Raw genomic sequence first — 25,241 nt, forward strand, 5'->3', positions numbered from 1 at the left:
TTAGAGAGCCAACTTTTTTAGTTATTTTAGTGTCATTATTTTGAGAATAATGGCCAGTGTAGCAACTACGAAGTCCAGATCTACTGTCCATGTACAACAGGTATGTTCAAGGAGTGAGCTTAGAGAGCCAACTTTTTTAGTGATTTCAGTGTTATTATTTTGAGAATAATGGCCAGTGTAGCAACTACGAAGTCCAGATCTACTGTCCATGTACAACAGGTATGTTCAAGGAGTGAGCTTAGAGAGCCAACTTTTTTAGTGATTTCAGTGTCATTATTTTGAGAATAATGGCCAGTGTAGCAACTACGAAGTCCAGATCTACTGTCCATGTACAACAGGTATGGTCAAGGAGTGAGCTTAGAGAGCCAACTTTTTTAGTGATTTCAGTGTTATTATTTTGAGAATAATGGCCAGTGTAGCAACTACGAAGTCCAGATCTACTGCTCATGTACAACAGGTATGTTCAAGGAGTGAGCTTAGAGAGCCAACTTTTTTAGTGATTTCAGTGTTATTATTCTGGTACTGAATTCAATTTGTTTGTTACGCTGCTCTCAAAACAATGATGCAAAGATGGCCAGGTTTGTTATTAATATTTCAATACATTTGTAAAACTTATTTTGCAGTGCATAAAAATCCGGCAATAAGTCATAATAATCAAGATTGTTAATTACATTAAAACTTGTGTAAACTGATCATGCCAAATACCACAAGAAAATGTCGGTTTATGGAAGTTCTTTGGGCAGCAACTACAAGAAGTCACTTAGATTGTACAGACTAATAACTAAGGAAAATAATGTTTATATTTGTCTCAAATTTTATTTCTGTGAACTTGAAATAGGACAAAAGAAGTAGTACTTACCCAGGTAAAACTGCTCCTGCTTTTCAATATGGCTGCCCACACTTCATTCAAAATTGAACTTGTGTTGAAAAATCTAGTGCTGGTTTTGAGAAAGTCTAGCAATACTGAATAAGTTGAACTTATCAGTTGGACATTTCCAACAACGTCTCTTACTCCTAGCAGGTTGATCAGCCATGGTTGCTTCAATGAAATATGTGAAACAAAGTGACAGAAAAAAACATAGCAATACTGCATTACTTCCTTCCCTGAATTGCTCAATGTCATCTCAGCTGATGGTTAACACGAAGTGAAATGTACCGATCAAAATCAAGTTTATGAGAATGTCTATTAATTAGAGAAATTTATCACCAAGAGGATTATTTCCCTTCTCTGACCTCTTCTTCCCCAAGCGGTGATAACATGCACTAGATACAATGGAGACTGGAAATTGCAGGTGGTATTCACAATAGACAAGTGTCCGTTTATTCAATAAAATAACGTGTTGTGAACGGAGGTAAAAGAATTAGAGAGTTGGCAAGTTTTACTGCATAGATGTATGTGTATTGTAACATAAATCAGAACGGCATTTTGAAGTCATTTTACTGGACTTTTTTGCTTCAGTTTCACCACACATACCACCTTCTGTGTCAGGAACACCACAACCCACAACACCACCTACTGGTTCTCCTACACCATCTCCTACAACAGGATCTACCATGTCACCCCGAACTGTGTCAAGTTCAGTGACTTCAGGAACACCACATACAGGGTCACCACGCACACAATATTATGTGTCAGGAACCCCACATCCTACAACAGGGTCTACTGGTTCTCCTACACCATCTCCTACAACAGGATCTACCGTGTCACCCCCAACTGTGTCAAGTTCAGTGACTTCAGGAACACCACCCACAGGGTCACCACCCACACCATATTTTGTGTCAGGAACCCCACATCCTACAACATGGTCTACTGGTTCTCCTACACAATCTCCTACAACAGGATCTACCGTGTCACCCCCAACTGTGTCAAGTTCAGTGACTTCAGGAACACCACAAACAGGGTCACCACGCACACCATATTCTGTGTCAGGAACCCCACATCCTACAACAGGGCCTACTGGTTCTCCTACACAATCTCCTACAACAGGATCTACCGTGTCACCCCCAACTGTGTCAAGTTCAGTGACTTCAGGAACACGACACACAGGGTCACCTCCCACACCATATTTTGTGTCAGGAACCCCACATCCTGCAACAGGGCCTACTGGTTCTCCTACACAATCTCCTACAACAGGATCTACCGTGTCACCCCCAACTGTGTCAAGTTCAGTGACTTCAGGAACACCACAAACAGGGTCACCACGCACACCATATTCTGTGTCAGGAACCCCACATCCTACAACAGGGCCTACTGGTTCTCCTACACGATCTCCTACAACAGGATCTACCGTGTCACCCTCAACTGTGTCAACATCAAGAGTTTGCGGCTGGACACCGTGGATGAATGGGAACGTGCCTGGAAATGAAGGAGAGGTGGAGAATATTCCAAGTCTTCGTAGGATGTACACATTCTGTCGTTCAGAAGACATCACTGCAATTGACTGCCGTATCGTCGGTTCAGAGGCAAATCTGGAAACAGACGTTATCTGCAATCTTCAGTACAATGGTCTTATTTGTGATAACACTAAACAACCATCTGGAAAATGTTCTAACTATGAAATCAGGGTTTATTGTGAGCCACAGGGGGTCACGTGCCCAGTGTCTCCAGTCAGTGTGGTTACAGTATCTCCACCCACAGGATCTACTAGGACAGGATCACCACAACCCACAACACCACCTACTGTTTCTCCTACACCATCTCCTACAACAGGATCTACCATGTCACCCCCAACTGTGTCAAGTTCAGTGACTTCAGGAACACCACACACAGGGTCACCACCCACACCATATTTTGTGTCAGGAACCCCACATCCTACAACAGGGTCTAGTGGTTCTCCTACAAGATCTCCTACAACAGGATCTACCGTGTCACCCCCAACTGTGTCAAGTTCAGTGACTTCAGGAACACCACACACAGGGTCACCACGCACGCCATATTCTGTGTCAGGAACCCCACATCCTACAACAGGGCCTACTGGTTCTCCTACACGATCTCCTACAACAGGATCTACCGTGTCACCCCCAACTGTGTCAAAATCTACTATCAGTCTTTCAGGTAAGATTGTGGTTTTTCGAAGTCCTATTTGGTGTTTCAGGGTTGTATAAAATGCAAGGGAATCATAAATCATCCGTATATTAATGGCAAAGCTACATCTATGAGATGAATACTTGGAAACTGAGAAATGTGGTGGACCCTGTGGTAAATATCAACAGTCACATTCCAAATTATGCATTTTTTTTCACTGAAAGGTTTTCACAGTGAACATAAATCTGTTAGCTATTTGCCCAAGGGTCAAGGGCTCATTACGAACACTTTTGTTTTTGGCCACTCATGAAACTAAACAGGGTAATTTGAACTGCATTTTGGAAAGTCAATCAATCGATCAATAATTTATGATGTATTTTTATACTTACAGCAAATTGCACTTTGAGCATGCAGATGGTTCAGCACAGCAGCAACTCAACGACCATCCGCGGTAGCTCCTTTGCTCCCCAGAATGCTGTTCTGCAGGAGGCATCTTCATGGATGCCATCAGTGGATAATAAAGACCAGTATGTTGAAGTGGATTTCGGCCGTTCCTGGCTTCTGACTGGTGTGACCACCCAGGGAAGGGGAAGCATACCGAATTATGTGAAATCATACACTGTTGAGTACGCCTACAATACTCACCACTGGAACACCTACCAGGAGAAGCAAGGTGTTGACAAGGTAAGGAAGGAGGAGCATACCCAGTTATGTGACCTATTGAGTACACCTACAGTACTCACCACTGGAACACCTACCAGGGGCAGCCAGGTGTTGACAAAGTAAGGTAGGGGAGCTTATTCATTTATGTGCCCTATTGAGTATGCCTACAGTACTGACCACTGGAACACCTACCAGGGGCAGCCAGGTGTTGACAAGGTAAGGATGGGGAGCATATATCTAATTATGTGACCTAATGAGTACGCCTACATTACTCACCACTGAAACACCTACCAGGAGCAGCCAGGTGTTGATAAAGTAAGAGAGGAGGAACATACCTAATTACGTGATCTCATACACTGTAGAGTTTTGTTTGTTGAAGATCACTTGTCTTCCACCAATATGCTGTGCTCTGTTGTGGGTATATGTTGGAAAACTTTGTTAATAATTTGCTTAGAAATTTGTGCTGCACAATCACTCAAACTAACAGCCAGGGTGTGGGCAAAAAATTCTTTAGTATGGTGTTGAACTGCAATCAATCAAATAATTAGAGGAAAGTTGTCAGGTACATGTGCACAATGAAGGGTGGTTACTACAAACCCTGCTGTTTCGACACCATGGCCTCTAAACCCTCCTGTTTTAACACCGTTGACTCATCTATGCCTCTCATTTCAGATCTTTACAGCCAACAATGATTCCACCACACCTGTGACCAACTGGTTCAGTAAACCAATCAGAGCTCAGTTCATTCGGATCCGACCCAAGAGCTGGCAGAATAAAATAGCACTTCGATTTGATATCCTTGGTTGTTACACAGCACAAAGTAAGTGCATTTGATATCATTGGTTGTTACACAGTGCAAAGTAAGTGCATTTGATATCCTTGGTTGTTACACAGCGCAAAGTTAGTGCATTCGATATCCTTGGCTGTTACACAGCGGAAAGTAAGTGCATTTGATATACATGGTTGTTACACAGTGCAAAGTAAGTCCATTTGATATCCTTGGTTGTTACACAGCGCAAAGTAAGTGCATTTGATATACATGTATATACTTAGACAAAAGCCAGTTTGTTTGTATCTGACCCATAAGCTGGGAGACCAGACAACATTCTGCTTCAATGTCCTTGTTTTGCTACATAACAGAAAGTTGTTGGAGTTAAAATAAATTCTTTGACAAAGCAGATGTCACCTGAAAGCACATGTGGGACACAGCATACACTTCCCCCAACATGTAGTGTTTTATCTGTTCAAATTTTTTCCCTTCATGTAGAGGTAATAGTTTGTGTGGCCATTCAACAGCATATGGATAAAGATAGTTTTGTAAAAAAAACCTGTCATTTTCATATATGATACTTTAGATTTTATTTTACAATAAATTCGGTACATGTATGCCAGATTAGATTGGGCCACCATAAATCCTGTGACCACATTTTATGTGTACTTGGTTTCAGCAACAAGTACTCTCCGTGTTTCGCAAACAACACCAGTGACTACCACAGAGGTGACAACGCCTGTTACAGAACAAGGTACTGTCAGTTTAGCGTTGAACATGGTTATTGACACATCACGTTTGGTTGCAGATTCGCTTAGGTTTGCACTGATTTCATTTCACATGCCAAATGTGATTTGAGAAATTTGGTTGGATTTTGGAGGTTTTGATTTATGTCTGCTGAGTCAAAAGGAGTATGGCTCCATTTTGCTAAATTCAATTTGATTATGACAGCGCATGTGTGCAGCACTCACATTTCCTGAGCTAGACTGAAGTGTGACGTACTGTAACACCAGAAACGGTACTGAACTATGTCAAACCGTGTTGATACATGTATGTAATATTGGAATTGGAAAAAATTTATTCCAGTTATATAAAAATCAAATTCGAATTTATGCAAATTAAATGAAATCTATTTGTGGTGTCATTGGTTGTTTTTCTTTGTACATGTACTTTTGTCACAGTACCAGTTTTTCACACTGTCCCATTATTCTGTTTTAGTGCATTAAGTTTCTCCTATCGCTCATGGCATTTAAACTTTATATGTTTTCATAAATAAATTATATTTATTATAAATTAAGAAAACGAGTAGTGAAATTGACCTTGATTAAATCCTGCAATTAGCACAGTTTGCACAGCTGCAGTATGGTCATCTTCAAAATATGAATGTGTTAAAGACTAAAGTAAACAATTATAATGCTCTCTGTTCACCCAGACTGCATTAAATGGGGAGCGTGGATTAACAATCACCACCCAACCCCAGGGAATAAGGGAGACATTGAGCCAATTGAACAGGTGCATGGACCTTGCCAGCAGCCAATGGAAATCGAGTGCAGGACTTCAAGCCCAGACAAGACCCCCCACAGGCTGACAGGACAGAAGGTCGGCTGTAATCTATGGACAGGGCTCATCTGTAACAACAAAGACAATGCCCCACTCTGCTTTGATTACGAAGTCCGTGTGGGATGCCTGAAGCTTACACCAGAGTGCAGTGAGTATGACATTTTGACTGCTACCCTATTTCTTCTAAAATTTGGGACACCTGGTCTGCTCATTTTAGCCAATGTATATGTAACTCTAGCAGGAATATTGAGTTTTTCTCATATGGCTAGACCATCTAATGAACAATATTCTCATATGTTTACTTTTCCAAGATTGTAGGCTGGGAAAGAAATGTAATATTCTACTTTCAACACTATTAGGATTTAGGATTAGGGTATTTAGATTGTCTGTCTGCCTTTAGTGTAAGGTGGAAGAGAACAAAACAAAAAATTTGCATTAATTGTCAGCAGAAAAACCTCTGAAATTATATATTTATTTACTTTATATTTAGATGTTTTTTATGGGCCACATTTGGCATCACCTAATCAACACATTTGATAAACGGCGGTGGTTTCCTTCACTCACAAACTTGAAAGAAAACAAATTGTTGGAATCAGTATTTTTGGTTACCCTTCTTACTTCACTTACTAGCTGGTGCTAGTTGAGATGGTCAAGGTGTTGGCTTGCTGTTCCACTGCCACCTTAAGCCAGTACATGTAGGCTTGGCAAGCACCTGACAAATGCTGGTAGTTTACTCCACACACCCTGGTCTTCTCCATCCACAAATCTCACCATCGCCATAACTAAAAGTGTCATAAAACTGGCATTAAACGCCAATCAATCACTCAGCCAGTCGGTCATTAAAGAGGCTATAGCAGAAATTTTTGGCAAAAAATCAAACAGCTTAAAGGAATCATTACTATTACACGTATTTAGTCCAGATATTTACCTTTAACCAAAAATCACCCTCAAATGTGCTCATGTGACCAGTCAAAATCATTAATAAGGCTCCTGAAATTTATAAACTGGCTCTCCATTATAACTTTTTTAAACTTCAGATTCATTTTATCGGTATAAGTAGTGCAAAGTCAATTCTCATATTACCCTACTTTCTCAACCTTTTCGCATACGAAAGAGCAAATTTCAGTGCAATTTATGCACATTTTTAATTTAATTTTGGGAACAAAACTACATTGGTTCGATTGGCCATTTTCAGGGCCTCACAAAACGTACAGTTTTATCAGGCAACACAATAATGCTTTCAGAATATGCTTGAATAAACACCTTGCAAACATGCGAAAAGGTTGAAGAATTACCATAACTCAGGGGAAGTAACTTGAACTCTTCATGGTAAATACCAAAATTTGATATGATTATCGATTTCTTTGAACAAAATCTCTGCCATAGGCGCTTGAAATAAAGGTTCCATTTCTCAACTATTGCACAAAATCTCTGCCATAGCCGCTTCAAATAAAGGTTTCATTTCTCAACTATTGTTTCTCTCTTCGGCAGTGGTGTCAACGACGCCATCTGTGACAACAACGTCCAACATCCCTGTGTGTTATCTGGGAATGAACACAACATTTTGCCCTAAGGAAGGCTGCCCTAACGGCATGTATTGTGACGGGCAGAAGTGCGTCATGATAAAGAATTGCCCCTGTCGTGTGGATAGTAAAGTCATCAAGGTAACCATGCATGCAAAGAATTCTGTTCTGTGAGTTCTGTTCTGTGAGTTCTGAGACAGATATTTTTACATGCATGTATAGGTTGATTTTTTGAAGGATAAATAAGATTCAGCCATAAAAAGAATATTTATCATGTTTCTAAAGCATCTAAAAATGCTGTTTCTTCAGGGAAACGCAGTATGTGTGTAAAAGTTCGAATACATGTAGATATAGAAATAATAGTAATCGGCCCTAATGTAGCACTCTGGCACATAGTGAAGATGAATAATGTGAACATGTTGTTCAGTGTCAATCATATAATATGTACCGTGGCAGTGGGTTTCCCCGGGTTCTGCTCAGTTTCCTCCCACGATAATGCTGGCTGCTGCATATAACTGAAATATCATTGAGTACGGCCTAACTCACCAATCAAATAAATGAATAAATATAATGTGTACCACTGCCCTTATTTGTAATTTTTTTCATGTTTACCATATGAGTGTATGTTATTATACCACTCATGATTTTATTGTTTTTATTTGCACTCATGGCTATTTTACCTAATAAAAGCCGCTTATTTTACCTAATAAATAATGGTGCATGGTTTTATGTGGCCGGAAACAGGACTAAGGCCCTGGCATTATAGCCTGTATGAATGACAGCCATATTGTTGTTGTTGTTGTAGCCTGGTCATATCGGTGTCGACAAACAGTGTAGAACGTGTACCTGCTTCAGTGGAACTGTTCACTGCATTCCTAAGAAATGTCCCCCTTGTGATCAGGTGAGTGTTTTACAAGTGCAGTAAAAACCTTAGATAAAGGTACCTCAGGTTGATTGTGAGCACTACAAATCCGTACATGGTGCAGGAATTAACTCTGCTGGAGCGTATTATCTGATCTTTAGTCTGTCTGCCTGACTTTCAACTTTTTTCAAGTACATTAGTTCATAAGTCATGATTGTATTATGTGAAATCCTAGTAGGTACAGTAAGTATTTCCAGCACAGTAAAAAAAAAAAATTTGGCACATTTAGTGTATAGTTTGTAGTGAAAAATCTGCCAAAGCTTCTCTTTGGTTACCTATTCTGTTTTATTACAGTGAATGTGTCATTTGAGAGCATAAAACAAATTGCATGAGCAAGTTACATGCAGTTTAGGTATGACAGTTAAGTCTCGTGGCTCACAGTGGCACGGACAAATTACATACAGTACAGGCATGACAAGTCTTGTGGTTCACAGTGGCGCGGACAAATTACATACAGTACAGGCATGACAAGTCTTGTGGTTCACAGTGGCGAGGACAAATTACATACAGTACAGGCATGACAAGTCTTGTGGTTCACAGTGGCGCGGACAAATTACATACAGTACAGGCATGACAAGTCTTGTGGTTCACAGTGGCGCGGACAAATTACATACAGTACAGGCATGACAAGTCTCGTGGTTCACAGTGGCGCGGACAAATTACATACAGTACAGGCATGACAAGTCTTGTGGTTCACAGTGGCGAGGACAAATTACAACAGTACAGGCATGACAAGTCTTGTGGTTCACACTGGCAATTGGTTCATACTAACTCACCACTACAAGGCCTTTGTGGCATAGTTATAAGCCATGTACATAAATCCCCAGATAGCTTGTTATATATGTGCAAAGATCCCCAGATAGCTCGTTATACTTGTAACCATAAAGCATCCCACTTTCAATTTTGATTAGGCACAAGTCATCTCTATAACCTGAGAACACAGCTGTTACGGCTTACATCAGTGGAACTATGGTTTGGCTTTTAACACCATATGTTTGTGGGCTACAAGTGACACAACATCTTTTTCCCTGTTGTGGGCTAAAAGTGGCACAACATCTTGCTCCCTGTTGTGGGCTACAAGTGACACAACATCTTGCTCCCTGTTGTGGGCTATAAGTGACACAACATCTTGCTCCCTGTTGTGGGCTACAAGTGACACAACATCTTGCTCCCTGTTGTGGGCTACAAGTGACACAACATCTTGCTCCCTGTTTCTTTGTCTCGTTACCAAGCACATATAATGGCTGTTGCCATTTAGGTCAGTTTCCGTCTTTCCTTCTGAATAACTCAGCTTTTATCAGCGGCCAACGCAGTGCATGACTCAGTGAGTAAAATGAATGAAACCTTCATTTAAAGAGGGTCAAACTGTACAATTTGCTCTTCCCAGAGGTCCCCTACACCAGTACATGAACAAGTAGAAACAGTGTGTACTATTGTATTTTGAAAGCAATACATCTACACCCATCAGGTGAGAGCATAAATAAATAGACACCTGTTTTAATTTACTGGTTGCAGTAATATTTAAAATATCATGACCTGAAATCAGAAAGTGGTGGTGCTAGTTCGATTTTGTATTCTAGAAAACATAGTACAATATAATGTTTGAGTGAGTCAGTGCTTGAGGTTTAATATTGTACTTTACAATTTATCAGTCATATGATAAGGAAGGAATCCTTACAATGCATGTGATATGCCGCCTTGTTGCAGGGCGGATTTCCACAGCTCTTTTATCTAATGCTGCTTCACCGAGACGCCTTACCGAAGGCAAGAAAGCCTCCCCGCCCAAGCCATTATACTGATACGGGTTAACCAGTAGTTGCACTATCCCCTTCATGATGAACGCCAAGCGAGGAAGCTGCAGGCTAGGGGGCACAGTCAGTGTTTGAAAAAAGGGAAATATTTTTGTGATTGCCAGACTTGTTTTTCCACTGCAGGGTCAGATTCAGACGCTGGACAATGCAACCTGTGCGTGTAGATGTAAGGGTCTCAAGTGTAAAGTCAATCAGTTTAGATGTCACAACGGTCAGTGTCTAGATGAGAACCTCCTGTGTGACGGTGCTATTGATTGCGACAGTGACGAGCTGAACTGCAGTAAGTTTATAAACACACACACCAGAACTCTTAATGGTTTATCCCACAGTATGGCCCTCCATTTAGATTGTCACAAGAGTTTAAACTGGCCACCATGTGGAAACGGGAACGTTGGTTTATTTGGTGCAATTGATTAGTCTGGACGCCACAATACCATCGGCCATTATTTGGGCTTTGGTGCAGACAGGCATATAAAGAAGATTATAGTGTGTAGGGAACTGTGATTATTTTTCAGCGGGTTAAGCGTGTGAACTGGTCTGTATGTACCAACATGTGTACATGTGGCTTTGCAGGCACTGGGTCCAGCTTCTGGATCAAGTTCTACGCACTAGTTCTTGTTTTAGGCAGTGCCTGGCTGGGAGTGCTTTTACAGATTAATTATCAACTACAAAGCTGAATCTGCTAAGTTATTTACATTATGCGCCTATTGTGCCATGCAAGTGCTTTCTTCTCGAGAACAATGTGGTGGACAATGGGCTGTCTGTGCCATGCAAGTGCTTCCTTCTTGAGAACCATGTGGTGGACAATGGGCTGTCTGTTCCTGAAAGTGCTTCCTTCTTGAGAACCATGTGGTGGACAATGGGCTGTCTGTTCCTGAAAGTGCTTCCTTCTTGAGAACCATGTGGTGGACAATGGGCTGTCTGTTCCTGAAAGTGCTTCCTTCTTGAGAACCATGTGGTGGACAATGGGCTGTCTGTGCCTGAAAGTGCTTCCTTCTTGAGAACCATGTGGTGGACAATGGGCTGTCTGTGCCTGAAAGTGCTTCCTTCTTGAGAACCATGTGGTGGACAATGGGCTGTCTGTGCCTGAAAGTGCTTCCTTCTTGAGAACCATGTGGTGGACAATGGGCTGTCTGTGCCTGAAAGTGCTTCCTTCTTGAGAACCATGTGGTGGACAATGGGCTGTCTGTGCCTGAAAGCGCTTCCTTCTCGACAACCATGTGGTGGACAATGGGCTGTCTGTGCCTGAAAGCGCTTCCTTCTCGACAACCATGTGGTGGTTTGGTTTGGACCATTTGAAGACAAGCAGTAACACATCATGCATATGAGCTTGTAAAACTCTGTATATTATATAAGATATATTTATGTATAAGATGGGGTTCAGAAATAGGTTCAGGAGAAGGATCGCTCAAAGCACACACATTGAACAGTAGAGCTACATGTACTCTGTAATATAAGTACAATCCTGCACCCATCATAAAAGTCAAACATCTTTTAGCTGTTCTTGAAAGAAACCCTGTTGTTAATACACATCAGCGGTATGTTTGATTCCATTTCAGCTACCATGACACCTCCCACATCCACAATTTCCGCGACAAGAACAACACCGCTGTCCTCCACGATCAGTGTGAGTGTGACAATGCCACCCACGACTCCCACAACAACCAGTAAGTCCATAGTCTTCATCCGTAATAATCTGTTCTCATGATGATATGGGATGTTGGACTTCATTTTACTATAAAAATCTACATTTCAGCAGTGAAAGTGATGTTTTATGACCTTCAGTTGGTCCCAGAATGCAGACAAATCCAGTGGCTCAGGGCTGAGTGTGTACTGAGTGGTAAATGTCTATAAAGTTGAACACATTGCCTAATGTTGAGAGTTGTATTGATGTTTGATGGAAAAAATATTGATGTGAGGGTTGCTTGGACAGTTAGTCCGGTATCTTTTTACTGCAAGTTTCAGCTACAAAAGTAATATACAGTGTATTACGACATTACTTTGCCTCTGTAAATGCCCTCTTTGGGGCAAAACATAGTTCATTCACTCAAGTTGTGGTTTTAAGAGTGAAATTTGGTGTGCATATCATTAACTGGGTCACATGGGAAAGTATATCAGTAACTTTCCAAAGGGCAGAGATTTACCGGGATTTCCCCCAGTGGTAAAACTGACCACCATTGTATCTTCATGCATGTACGTGAAAAAATCATGAGTATGGCATTTAACAACAGTCAAATCAATACTGTATTCCATTTGAAGTGAAATGCTCTTTTAAAAGCACATACTTCTGACACGGACACTTAAATTTTTCAGATAACAATTTAATCAAACTTCACAAAAAAAAATCTACATGTGACCTTGCAAAGTGGCTGAATCAGTCAGAATCAAAGCTAAATGCGTGACTTGATAAAAGCTACGTGTAAACTTGAACTGAAATACACTGAATAAGTATTAATACAAGTGAAAGTCACCCCACCATTTCTGTGGCAGATGTGTGCGACAAGACAATGTGTCCACCTCTGTCTGAGCCACCCAAGAAGCTTGGCGAGCAGCACATCCTAGTGAAGACCTCTGATGGTTGCTGTGATATTTATAAGGTGGTGTGTAACTGTTCAGGACTAACCTGTCAATACCCAATGAAACCAAAGAATGTGTCCACTAAGGAGTGCTGCCCTCGCTGCTGTAAGTTATAACCCTGTGCTGATTATTGTAATTAGTGATGGAAGAGAACGAAAACGTGACCTTGAAAAATCCAGTGACATTTATGTGACAACTAGAGTCAAAATGGAGTACTTTTTCCTCACATTATGGCAACCCAGGTCCAAGCTGGACTGACCTTTGGTCTCTTATAATACATGAGTACTACGTTACCAGTTTGCTCACAAATCTTTGTTGTAAAGGCAGGAATGAACAATAGATTGCACAGCTTGGACCTCAATTACATCAGGCAGGAAAAATCTCCCATTATGTCATAATGACACAACATTGAGGTTTATTCATGCTCCTCATATACGTATTTTAAAACCTACAGAGCAGCCCTGAAGCTGTGTTTCTACCACTGTGATGCTGTTGCTCTAAATCTTTTAAAATGTTTGAGGCTTAAAAATATTGGCTAATTCATCATTGATTTAGATTGTACTTGTAAACTTGACCATGTTACAGCAAAATGTGACGTCGATTAAACATGTTTACAACAATATACGATGTAGATGAGTTTTAATGGAGAAAAAAAGATCAATTATTCTGATAATGAGAGTCCACTGCCCACTTTAAATAGTCCATGTAGCTGTACCTCTCCCGTGACCGGTAGCAATGTAATACTTGTCATACTGGTGAAGGTATTAGATCTAGTCTGTTAGCCATTGAAAGCTCTGAATCCTGTATGTCACTGCTTTGGTTGTGCATGTTCAGTCACACAGTGACCTCTGGTGGCTAGGCGTGGATAGAAGAGTGTGGTGAACTTCATAGAATACTAAGATGTATTCAAGCTGAAGACTACAGGATTACCTCCAGGCGCTGAAGAGTTACATATCACGTTTATTATTGCACACCCCAGTGCCATGACATCAAAAAGAAATATTTTGTTTTATGACGTTCCAATCTAAGCTTAGCGGAATGATGTCATAATACAAGTTCAGTCAGCTTTAACATTTCGTGCGTCACGCACCAAAATACGACGTCATACAAGACATTTATAGCTGACAACCTACAGCTATAAACATGGCTTAATCTTAATCTGGTTCAAATACACGAAATCACGATATTGTCAAAATGGAAATAATGAAATAGAATTAATCTCATGGGTCATCGTTTTCACCTCTCGCTGGAGAAAGATTTATGATATTCAACCTTCACAGTGCAATATCCTTTGTTCATAAAAAAAACGTAGAAATAATCCTATGTACCACTGATATAAAACTAACTTTGAAAATTCGTGTTTTTTTGAGAGACAGCATCATTTGAGAGTTTTCTTCTTGTCTTTGGCCAAACAGAGGCATGGTGTCACTTCTGCTGTCTTGATTTTGTATGTTTAGTATGAGAAGACACTTGAGGTGTCATATTGTCATCATATCACCAATTATGTGTTGAGCTTTATGGATGATAAAGATGACATATAATTTTGCACGTTTCAGCTTGCCCATCAGTCTGCCCACCACCAACTGACATAACCTGCCGTTCGGTAAATTTTCATTTTTTAAATTTTCAGATTTTTTTTTTGTATGTTTATTGTCCTATAGTGGGTGACTTATTCTCCCTTAATTTTATAATGGTGGCATAAAGTAGTTTCACATCACATCAGCAGGAAACATGTAAATGTATAAAGTGGTTTCACATCACATCTGCAGGAAACATGTAAATGTATAAAGTAGTTTCACATCACATCTGCAGGAAACATGTAAATGTATAAAGTAGTTTCACATCACATCAGCAGGAAACATGTAAATGTATAAAGTGGTTTCACATCTCATCTGCAGGAAACATGTAAATGTATAAAGTAGTTTCACATCACATCAGCAGGAAACATGTAAATGTATAAAGTGGTTTCACATCTCATCTGCAGGAAACATGTAAATGTATAAAGTAGTTTCATATCACATCTGCAGGAAACATGTAAATGTATAAAGTGGTTTCACATCACATCAGCATGAAACATGTAAATGTATAAAGTGGTTTCACATCACATCTGCAGGAAACATGTAAATGTATAAAGTGGTTTCACATCACATCTGCAGGAAACATGTAAATGTATAAAGTGGTTTCACATCACATCAGCAGGAAACATATAAATGTATAAAGTGATTTCACACCACATCTGCAGGAAACATGTAAATGTATAAAGTGATTTCACATCACATCTGCAGGAAACATGTAAATGTATAAAGTGGTTTCACATCACATCAGCAGGAAACATGTAAATGTATAAAGTGATTTCACATCACATCAGCAGGAAACATGTAAATGTATAAAGTGGTTTCACATCACATCTGCAGGAAACATGTAAATGTATATAGTGTATTATGTTTAAATATGGTTTTAAGTATTGTTTTCGATTTGTCTGTAATGGGAAAAAGACATTCTGGAAATTTTTTTGTACTTACTTGGGACAACCTCTTGAAATGAATTAATGATTATGGCAAATGGTCACAGGTAACCGGTGAAATCCAGCATCTTGTCACTTTACATTTTTTCTTTTAGTTTAATGGGGTTTTATTCTGTTCAAATAAATGCTTCAAAAGGTAGCAATATACATGCCCCTAGTACAATGGCTTAGGTCCAGAAAAAAATACAGTGATATTAATTGCAGTTCCTGTCGCTGATTTAGAAACCCACAAAAGGTGGTGTGGTCATCATTTTTGTGATAATGATGCATGTTTCTGGCCTATTTGCAGGGTTCTACCAGGGTGACTGTCATCTCTGTATGTAACTGTAAATCTTACGCCTGTGGTAAGGAAACTTCAGCAAATTATAGAGTATGGCATTAAGCGTCAACCATGTAAATAAATAAAATAACTGGCTGGGGTCATGTCAGTATAGTGTGACGCCTCAGGGTCATGCCAGTATGGTGTGACTGGGCAGGGTGACGTCAGTATGGTGTGACTGGGCAGGGTGATGTCAGTATAGTGTGACTCTTCAGGGTCATGTCAGTATAGTGTGACTGCGCAGGGTCATGCCAGTATAGTGTGGCTGTGCAGGGTGATGTCGATATGGTGTGACTGCACAGGGTGATGTCAGTATAGTGTGACTGTTCAGGGTCATGTCGGTATAGTGTGATGCCTCAGGGTCATGCCAGTATAGTGTGACTGTGCAAGGTGATGTCAGTATAGTGTGACTCTTCAGGGTCATGTCAGTATAGTGTGATGCCTCAGGGTCATGCCAGTATAGTGTGACTGTGCAGGGTGATGTCAGTATGGTGTGACTGTGCAGGGTGATGTCAATATGGTGTGACTGTGCAAGGTGATGTCAGTACGGTGTGACTGTGCAGGGTGATGTCAGTATGGTGTGACTGTGCAAGGTGATGTCAGTATGGTGTGACTGTGCAGGTTGATGTCAATATGGTGTGACTGTGCAGGGTGATGTCAGTATGGTGTGACTGTGCAGGGTGATGTCAGTATGGTGTGACTGTGCAGGGTGATGTCAGTATGGTGTGACTGTGCAGGGTGATGTCAGTACGGTGTGACTGTGCAGGGTGATGTCAGTATGGTGTGACTGTGCAGGTTGATGTCAGTATGGTGTGACTGTGCAGGTTGATGTCAGTATGGTGTGACTGTGTGGGGTCATGCCAGTATAGTGTGATTGGGTAGCACTGAGTAGTGGCCTTGGTGAGCTGATACCACTGTAATGTGACTGAGATAGGTGATGGCTGGGTGGAGTATAATGTGGGTGTGGCAGTGCCAGTAGTGTGACTTGGAAGTGTTCTGGCTTGGTGGAGTGATGCCAATAAACTTCCTGGTTGCTCTGATTGATGTTCTAGTGTGACAGCAGGGCAGCAGTTTGGGCGGCTCCTAAACCCAGTTGCCAGATCGCTATCGTTTTAGTGATAAAATGTTCAGCACTGTATAATAAAATACAGCCATCGATAACTTGGCTGACTAAGATACATGTATCTCTTAAAACAAGCAATTAAATATGAAAATTAAAAGTGAGGTCATCATGTGTAACAACATTGTTGATGTATTTTCTACCCTTTACTCTATTTCTCACAGTGGATAATACTACAGCCCCCACCACCTCTGCCGCAACCACCATCTCTGTTGGCACAACGCCTCATGTGACACCCCCACCGCCGTGTTCCCGCACTCTACCTAACGGGACGAGTCACACCTATCAGGTATGTGAGTGGCAGGCACAGCTACATACTTAGTCTTCATGTAGCTCCCATGGAGCTTGCCTCTTCTGTAAATATACAAGTACCTGATTCTGGTTGTAACCCAAGCTGAGCTCTCTGGACTGATGTTTTCAATGATATGTCAGCACTGCCACAGACCTACTGCATGGGGGGATACACTGGCGGCTGGACAGTTTGACTGAAATAAGTGTTAAATCCCATAGCCAAACAGGTTGCAGTGCACAATGCGGCTGAAACATTAGTGTGGTGCAATTGAGCGGTCAACAGTGCTCTCTGGTCAGACCTGTCAGGTGTCAGTAGGATGTAATTGAGCCGTCAACAGTGCTCTCTGGTCAGGCCCATCACAGGTCAGCATGGTGTAATTGAGCTGTCAACAGTGCTCTGTGGTCAGACCTGTCACAGGTCAGTGTGGTGTAATTGAGCGGTCAACAGTGGTCTGTGATCAGGCCTGTCACAGGTCAGTGTGGTGTAATTGAGCTGTCAACAGTGCTCTGTGGTCAGACCTGTCACAGGTCAGTAGGATGTAATTGAGCCGTCAACAGTGCTCTCTGGTCAGGCCCATCACAGGTCAGCATGGTGTAATTGAGCTGTCAACAGTGCTCTGTGGTCAGGCCTGTAACTTGTCAGTGTGGTGTAATTGAGCTATCAACAGTGGTCTGTGATCAGGCCTGTCACAGGTCAGTGTGGTGTAATTGAGCTGTCAACAGTGCTCTGTGGTCAGGCCTGTAACTTGTCAGTATGGTGTAATTGAGCTATCAACAGTGGTCTGTGATCAGGCCTGTCACAGGTCAGTATGGTGTAATTGAGCTGTCAACAGTGCTCTGTGGTCAGACCTGTCACAGGTCAGTATGGTGTAATTGAGCGGTCAACAGTGGTCTGTGATCAGGCCTGTCACAGGTCAGTGTGGTGTAATTGAGCTGTCAACAGTGCTCTGTGGTCAGGCCTGTAACTTGTCAGTGTGGTGTAATTGAGCTGTCAACAGTGCTCTGTGGTCAGACCTGTCACAGGTCAGTATGGTGTAAATGGCCTGTCACGTGTCAGTATGGTGTAATTGAGCTGTCAATCATGTCTTCTGGTATAGCCTGCCATGAAGTTTGCTGGAGGTTTGCTCTCCACCAACATGACGTGCCATACATGGAAAGGTTTGCCGGTATAACTTGCCAGGGGTCAGTGGTTTATCACAAGCACTCAACTTTCCTCCACCCATAAGTTACCGGCCACCATCATATAACTGAAAAGACTTCTTTGTAACTGAGATGATGTTTAATGTTAGTAATTAAGACACAAACTTTGTTTTGTTTCCATCGCTGTGAGTTCAAGTCCAGCTCATGCTGGCTTCCTCTCCAGCCGTACATGGGAAGGTCTGCCAGCAGTCTGTGGATGGTTTTGGGTTACCCGCGGCTCTGCCCGTATTGCTCCCTCTATAATGTTGGCCGCTGTCATATTTGTGAAATATTGGGTGTGTGGTGCAAAACACCAATCAAATAAATAAATAAATTGTTTTGTTTCCAGCCCGGTCAGAAGTGGAACGAAACCTTGTGTAGATCTTGTAAGTGTGAAGATGACATGAAATCCAGTGGGGGAGTGACCTGTATGGAAAAGCAATGTGAAAAGTGTAAACTGGTAAGACATGAGTGTGGTGGTATCAAAACCAAATGGAAGCCAACATTACAATGTACATGTAGTTTATATCTTTAAATCTCCCCCAAATGATTCAGTTGATAATGATCACGTTGGTAATGAACCTGTTTATGATGAGTCAGTTTTCATGAGCCTGTTGATAATGAACATTTTGATAATGAACATTTTGATAATGTTGATAATGAACATTTTGATAATGACTGTGTTTCATATTCCTCTTGTTAATGTTCCTGTTGATAATGCCCACCTTGATAATGTCCACCTTGATAATGAACCTGTTGGTAATGACATTGTTGATAATGACCCTCTTGATAATGACATGGTTGATAATGACTCTCTCGATAATGACCATCTTGATAATGACATGGTTGATAATGCCTAATGTATAATGACCTTGTTAATAATGTCCTTGTTGGTAACGCCCCTGTTGGTAATGTCCCTGTTGGTAATGTCCCTGTTGGTAATCACTCTTTTGCTCTAGTACATTTGATTAGAAATCTTTTAACAGGCTTTGGCCTTTCTTAAGGGCTGAGTAGTTATTATGTTTGACCTATTTGTTTGTAAACAGGGAGAGAAGGAAGTGAAAATTCCTGGTCAGTGTTGTCCAGTTTGTCTTCCGTATGCATGTGTTGTGGATGGCAAAGTTTATACGGTAATTTCAAACCACCAGATCGCTGCGAGTTCAAGTCCAGCTGATTCTGGCTTTTTATACAGTTATATGTGAAAAGGTCTGGCAGCAACATGTGGATGGTCATGGATTTCCACTAGGCTCTGCCCAGTTGCTTAGCCATTGTATAAGTGACATTCTTGAGTACGGTGTAAAACACCAATCAAATCAAATTTAAATCAACAATCACCTAGCCTCCAGTAATAAAAATAATGCACCATCTGAAAGCCACAAGCCACCAATGAACAAAAGGCTGCACTAACCACTTTGTGGACTAGTATCATATAATTATAACAATATGTTTTTTTTTTACCACTTCGTCTAAAGATGTGTTTTAAAAACTGTCAGGCTTACAGTTTGCAAAGGGTAGTGGTTTCAGCTAGCCTCTGCTTGATTTGTCTTCCACCAGTAAGGTGTACATATGCAGTTCATCGGTAACTTCCCAAAGGTTGGTGGTTTACCCTGGGCACTAAAGTTTACATTTCAATACATTTAAATACTGAATGTATACATACGCTTATTACATCTTTTTACAATAAATATGACATTTAACAGCAAACAGATGAATTAAAATGTAAGCTAGTCCATCAATACTGTTTCCTGTAACTGTTGTTTCTTGTAGCCATTGTTTGTACGGCTGTATGGTTTGATTCTCTTCATTAGGCTGGGAAAGTCATCCCCTCAGCTTCACCTGAAGACAAGTGCTTAACCACGACTTGTGAACACAGGCCAAGTGACCGCGCTTACTACATCCGCAAGTCCTGGGTGTCCTGTCCTGTCGACCTTCCCTTCTGTAAAGAGGTGAGATCTTAGTATACAGGTTTTAGACGAGGACACCTCCAAAACACTCAGAGCATACCAAGGTTAAATTGATTTCCAAGTGTAATCAAGCCTGTAGTTTTTGTACAGTTTATAAACATTCTTGATTATGTAATTCTGTTGTGACCATTCGTTAAACTCTCGCTCCCTCGGTCACTGCAGCGGATGGGCTTCGGACTGATAAGGTTGCATGTTCATATCCAGCTGATGTGCGACCGTCTGGTCGAGACTTTTTTCTCTACCTGGCAAAGAAGCAGCATTTTCCCCACCCACATAAATTGGTTGTGTCGTAAATGCAATGTAAAAATCCATATCAAATGAATATCTGAAGCATCCATGATTACTTTCTCTTCCAGGGCCAAAGAGATCGAGATATAACTGGTTGTTGCCCGCTTTGTCTAAACAGTAGTAAGTTTCATTGTTTTGAAGAACAAGCACATTGTAAAATTTTACTTATATGCCTGCTGTGATTTGAAAACATTTACCAGAGTTAGGAAGGTTTTCTCCTGGTTCGCAGATTTTCACCCGTAAACCTGACCGCTCTAGAACAAAGCCTGTTAAACATGTTCCCTTTGCTACTCCAACAAACAAATGTTTTTCAAAGAAACTACGTGTAATGGCAACCACTTTGGCTATGTATCCCATTTTTAAGAAAAATTACATTTATTATAAGATATTGTGAAACCATCACACTGTTTCACACCATGTCCAATTGTATCAGCAGGCATAAATGACTTTGACTGTCCTTAGTTTTGCATTACCGGGTAACTAATGGGTCATGGGTTGACCAGGGCTCTGCTCGGTTTCCTTCCACTACATTGCTGGTCGCGGTGGTATATATCAGATATTCTCCAGTACGGCATAAAACACCAATGAAATAAATAAATCATTCCGCACGAACAAGCCAAATTCGGGTGGTTCATGGCGTATATTTGTTTACATACAAACAATAGCTGCAACGACAATGTGATAGTTGGCAAGAGGTGACTCCATTCATTGAAGACCGTGTGGGTTGTCCATGTTTACATTTAATTTCTTTATTTTTCAGCCGAAAGCACGTGTGCCACGTGTGATGTGAAACTCGTCTATGGCATTCCTTCCAAATCCATTGGCTTCTTCAAGGTCCAGGACAACGGCGTGGTCTGTAAAAATACCGAAATCATTCCGGACTTGAGTGAATGCAGTGGGTACTGTGGCTCATCGGCCAAATACAAGGACTTGCTGTCTGGTCTGCAGAATGACTGCCGTTGCTGCCAGGCGCAGACGACCGTGTCCAGACCGCTGAAGCTGAAGTGTGATAACGGTACGATCATCGAGCGGTCCTACAAAGTGCCGACCAGCTGTGGCTGCAGCGTGTGCACCGGAAGTCCATAAACACCATCGGCCATTCCAACCGAAACACGGATCATCCGAACCGTTCCCGTTACCCGAACTTTTATTAGCCCAAGGACAAATTCTTACGGCATTTTAACTTATGTAGACAGTATGTTAAAAATAAATATATAAATAAATAATCTTCAATTTGTGGTTTCAAGAGGGAGTTTCATGTTTTGATCATTTTTTGTCCAGATGGACTGTTCATTTAAGATATTCTTAAGAGTACCAATGTGCTTCATGGTAACCGTGTTGCAGCCAAATGGTTGCTGAAATTCTTAATTATGTAGTGTACATTATGGTTACCGTAATTAAATTATCAAAATAAAGTGAAAAGCAGCGCATGTGTGTTGAAATGTAAATTATTAAGCGCTTAATCTTGTCTTGTGACATATTTGATTCAACTCCCACTCTGCACATTGTCATTCAATAAAACTAGTCTCTGCATGCTAAATATGGTTGTTTTGTTTTTGCACTTACATTGCCGAATGCTTATTCTAATACGTTAGCAGACCGCTTCTGTGGCCTAATGGATATAGCGTCTGCCTCGAATTCGGGTGACCCGGAATCAAACCGGGTAGTACTAAACACTTTTTAAGCACATGTACTTGTTGCTGCCTCGCTTGTCGCCTAGCACAGAGGTTAGAGCAAGGAAAGAGGATTGGTTTGCCCGGTGTCAGCATGATGTGACTGGGTTGAGTGTCATGTCTGGTGTCTTCGACATGATGCTTCAGTGACTGCATGTACTCGCTCTGCCACAAGAAGACACAGTATATGCACACACACACCTATTGAATCCTCCTCGTCATATGACTGAAAAATTGAGAAGTACGACATTAAACCCCAAAGGATTGATTCATTCATTTATATGTTCTGGTTGTAAATTCTCCGTAATACCAATAATCTTTGAGCACCATGATCTTGCGGGCTTACCATAAGATGGATTACATGCAGGATTACACCAATGACATAAGAACCGATCGAGACCTCACTGCGGTAACTTAATTATTATGAATTATATTATAATGAATGATAGGGGTTGAACTCTTCAGTGACAGTACGTCTTACTTTCAAATTTTGACTGAAGTTATGAATGGTTTTGTAGATCCAGAACCTTATAATTGTCAAATTGATTTCTGAAGTTGGCACTCAGCTTAATGGGACAGGTTAAGTTCCGGTTTCACCAAACTTTTATCAAGTCTTTTTTTTCTTAGGCATTACATAATACCATGCGTATTTGGTGTTTGACTTAAGTTTTTCGGGAAATACTCCATGTTGGAATTATAGTCAACAAAAAATCGGCTTACATGTAAATAATTTACTGATTTAGGAAGCTTTGTGGAACCGGGCTCAGATAGCTTGGATGTGGTGTCCCGTCTGCATGGTGTCATGTCTGCATGGTGTCTTCACAATGTTTCAGGGAGTCCACTCATTGTCGTCACTGGCACTAATCTGTTACAAATATGTTATCGCAGCCGTGATACGACGAAAACAATGATAAAAGTGATGATTAACCTCAACCAAAAGTAGAACATGATGGCAGATTTTTTTAACCTGTCTGAGGTTTCACACGAATCTCAAGAATACTTCACTTAGACAATAACGGTCAAGTTTAGCTGCCCGAAGAAGCCAGTTAGATTTAAAAGAAAAGACAACAACAACACAATCCATTTTACATCCATGCAGAATCATTCCGCAAGACGGGCGAAAACAAACCAAAACGGTGACATATTTTTTCCGACATGCTTGGTAATTTCATAAATTAACTTCTGATAAGGAATTCTTTCGAGGCCATGGGAGCCATGTTTTTATAAGGCAGCCAGAAAAACGATGTCGCGTCACTCGTACCTGAGTACGGACATATCCTTGAAAGTCAAAACAGGGTCTGGGAGACGTCAGCGGAAACAGTTACGTTCTGGGGTTATAGAAATAACTCACGTCTGAGTGAATAAAACTTATAACATGGCGGCGATTTTGATTTTCTCATTGCACCATTCTGCTTATTTTGAACTGCGATATCTCAGTTGTGCAACATCACAAAAAACAAAAATTATGCTTTTTAAAACTTTGTGTTGGATACTGTATCGATGCATACACATGTTTGCGTTTGAACAAGTGTTGTATTTTATTTTAAACATGCACCCCTCGCAAAAGCTTGAAAAGAAGAGCGAGTCTTACTCTGTAACAAACGTCATGATTGAGCTAAATTAAAGGCATGTTTTAGATTGTTCAGGCCCAGCTTCGTCACTGGTATCCTTGCGCGGAATTAATTAATTAGCATTCGTCAATAAAACTATAAAGCGAACGTAGAGAACGGCGCATGCGCTGTGAGGAGTATGTAAGACCCTCGGCATGAGGAGAGTATAATAGTCTGGAGTGAAACCGAGAGACTGAAACACTATATAGCGCCAGTCACGTGCCTTCCCAAACTGTCCTCTTCCTGACAATATAATACCAGTAAATTGTCTGTCTGGTGTAAATGAATATGTATATTCGGTAGCCTACATGTCGTGCCTATGTGAAAAATCAATCAAACAAGCACAACACGATACACTAAATATAAAGACTGATAATAGAGAGTAAACTTAGAGCAGGGACGAAAGTGTGATATTTGGCAAATGGTCACACGTAACCGGTGAAATCTCACATCTGGCCAACTTACTTGTTTTAAGGTTCGTGTCAATGCTTGAACAGAAGCAAATTAAAATGTTGTTTTGTCATTACATTTAGGCCTAACAAACAATAACATTAACATGTCCTAAACTGAAATGATATGGACACCAAAAGGGTGTGTAACTACATAATCAGCTGGCGTAAGATGGTTAGCGTGCCAGCGCGGCGCAATGACCCAGGAACCCCTCACCAGTTCGGCCTGTTGTCAGTCCATGTTGAGCTCATGCTGGCTTCCTCTCCGGCGGATGGTCGTGGATTTCCCTGAGCCAGGTTTGAGGTCGTATTCTTGATTACGATATTCTTGAGTTCACTAAAATAAATAAATAAATAATTTGTACAGGCTGGCATGTATTCGTGTGTTTCTTTAATATATGATTTTAAAAAGCCCGAATAACATGGATAATATAGTTCACACTCGAATTAAATGAATAAAAAAATTTTCAATCATATTTAGAAAGAGTGGAAAGAAAGTACAGCTAGTATCACCCATGTGGCTGGAGGGGTTGGGTTAGTCAAGTGCGAGGGACTCCCCATTTATACCTAGAAGAAATGAATGAAGAAGAAATCAGGAATCAGGTGAAGAACAAAGAGGGACAAAAGAAGGGGAGCCTTGGATGTGCCCTGCAGATACCCTGGCTCTGGGTCATAAACAATGGTTCATCATGTCAGTAAAGGGCTACGTATGCTAAAAAGGACTAGTTCAAAACCTTACACAGTGAGTTACCCCCGGGCTCTGCCAAGTTTCCTCCCACCTTAATGCTGGCGTTCTCTCCGGCCAACCGTTGGGAAGCTTGCCAGCGGATGGCCGTGTGTCTCCGAGCCCTGTTTCCTCCCACCATGATGCTATGTTGCCTTCATTCTTAATAATGTTTATATAGTCCACAAGAAGAATCCTGTTTTATGCAGAAATGCAATATGAAAGAACAAACCAAACAGAATAAAATCAG

The 25,241-nt window shown here is 41.0% G+C and overlaps 2 protein-coding genes across 2 annotated transcripts in view; both read left to right on the forward strand.

Moving 5' to 3' along the window:
- LOC135477816 (mucin-5AC-like) overlaps nt 1-8,480 on the forward strand; it is a 78,409-nt gene extending 69,929 nt beyond the window's left edge. Inside the window, 7 exon segments of the mRNA XM_064758020.1 lie at nt 1,460-3,055; nt 3,417-3,709; nt 4,361-4,508; nt 5,137-5,211; nt 5,890-6,165; nt 7,509-7,681; nt 8,346-8,480. Coding sequence (XP_064614090.1) covers nt 1,460-3,055; nt 3,417-3,709; nt 4,361-4,508; nt 5,137-5,211; nt 5,890-6,165; nt 7,509-7,681; nt 8,346-8,465 — 2,681 coding nt within the window. The 3' untranslated portion in view covers nt 8,466-8,480.
- Nucleotides 8,481-8,612: 132 nt separating this feature from the next.
- On the forward strand, nt 8,613-22,075 carry LOC135477817 (von Willebrand factor-like). Its single transcript, XM_064758021.1, has 12 exons — nt 8,613-8,645; nt 10,397-10,553; nt 11,833-11,940; nt 12,764-12,955; nt 14,407-14,453; nt 15,664-15,718; nt 16,978-17,102; nt 18,633-18,743; nt 19,330-19,413; nt 20,092-20,229; nt 20,604-20,655; nt 21,296-22,075. The coding sequence occupies exons 1-12, from the start codon at nt 8,613-8,615 to the stop codon at nt 21,619-21,621; spliced, it is 1,428 nt and encodes a 475-aa protein (XP_064614091.1). The 3' UTR covers nt 21,622-22,075.
- The last annotated feature ends 3,166 nt before the right edge of the window (nt 22,076-25,241 follow it).

This window comes from Liolophura sinensis, chromosome 11 (genome assembly GCF_032854445.1).
Source record: "Liolophura sinensis isolate JHLJ2023 chromosome 11, CUHK_Ljap_v2, whole genome shotgun sequence".
Lineage (NCBI taxonomy): Eukaryota > Metazoa > Mollusca > Polyplacophora > Chitonida > Chitonidae > Liolophura > Liolophura sinensis.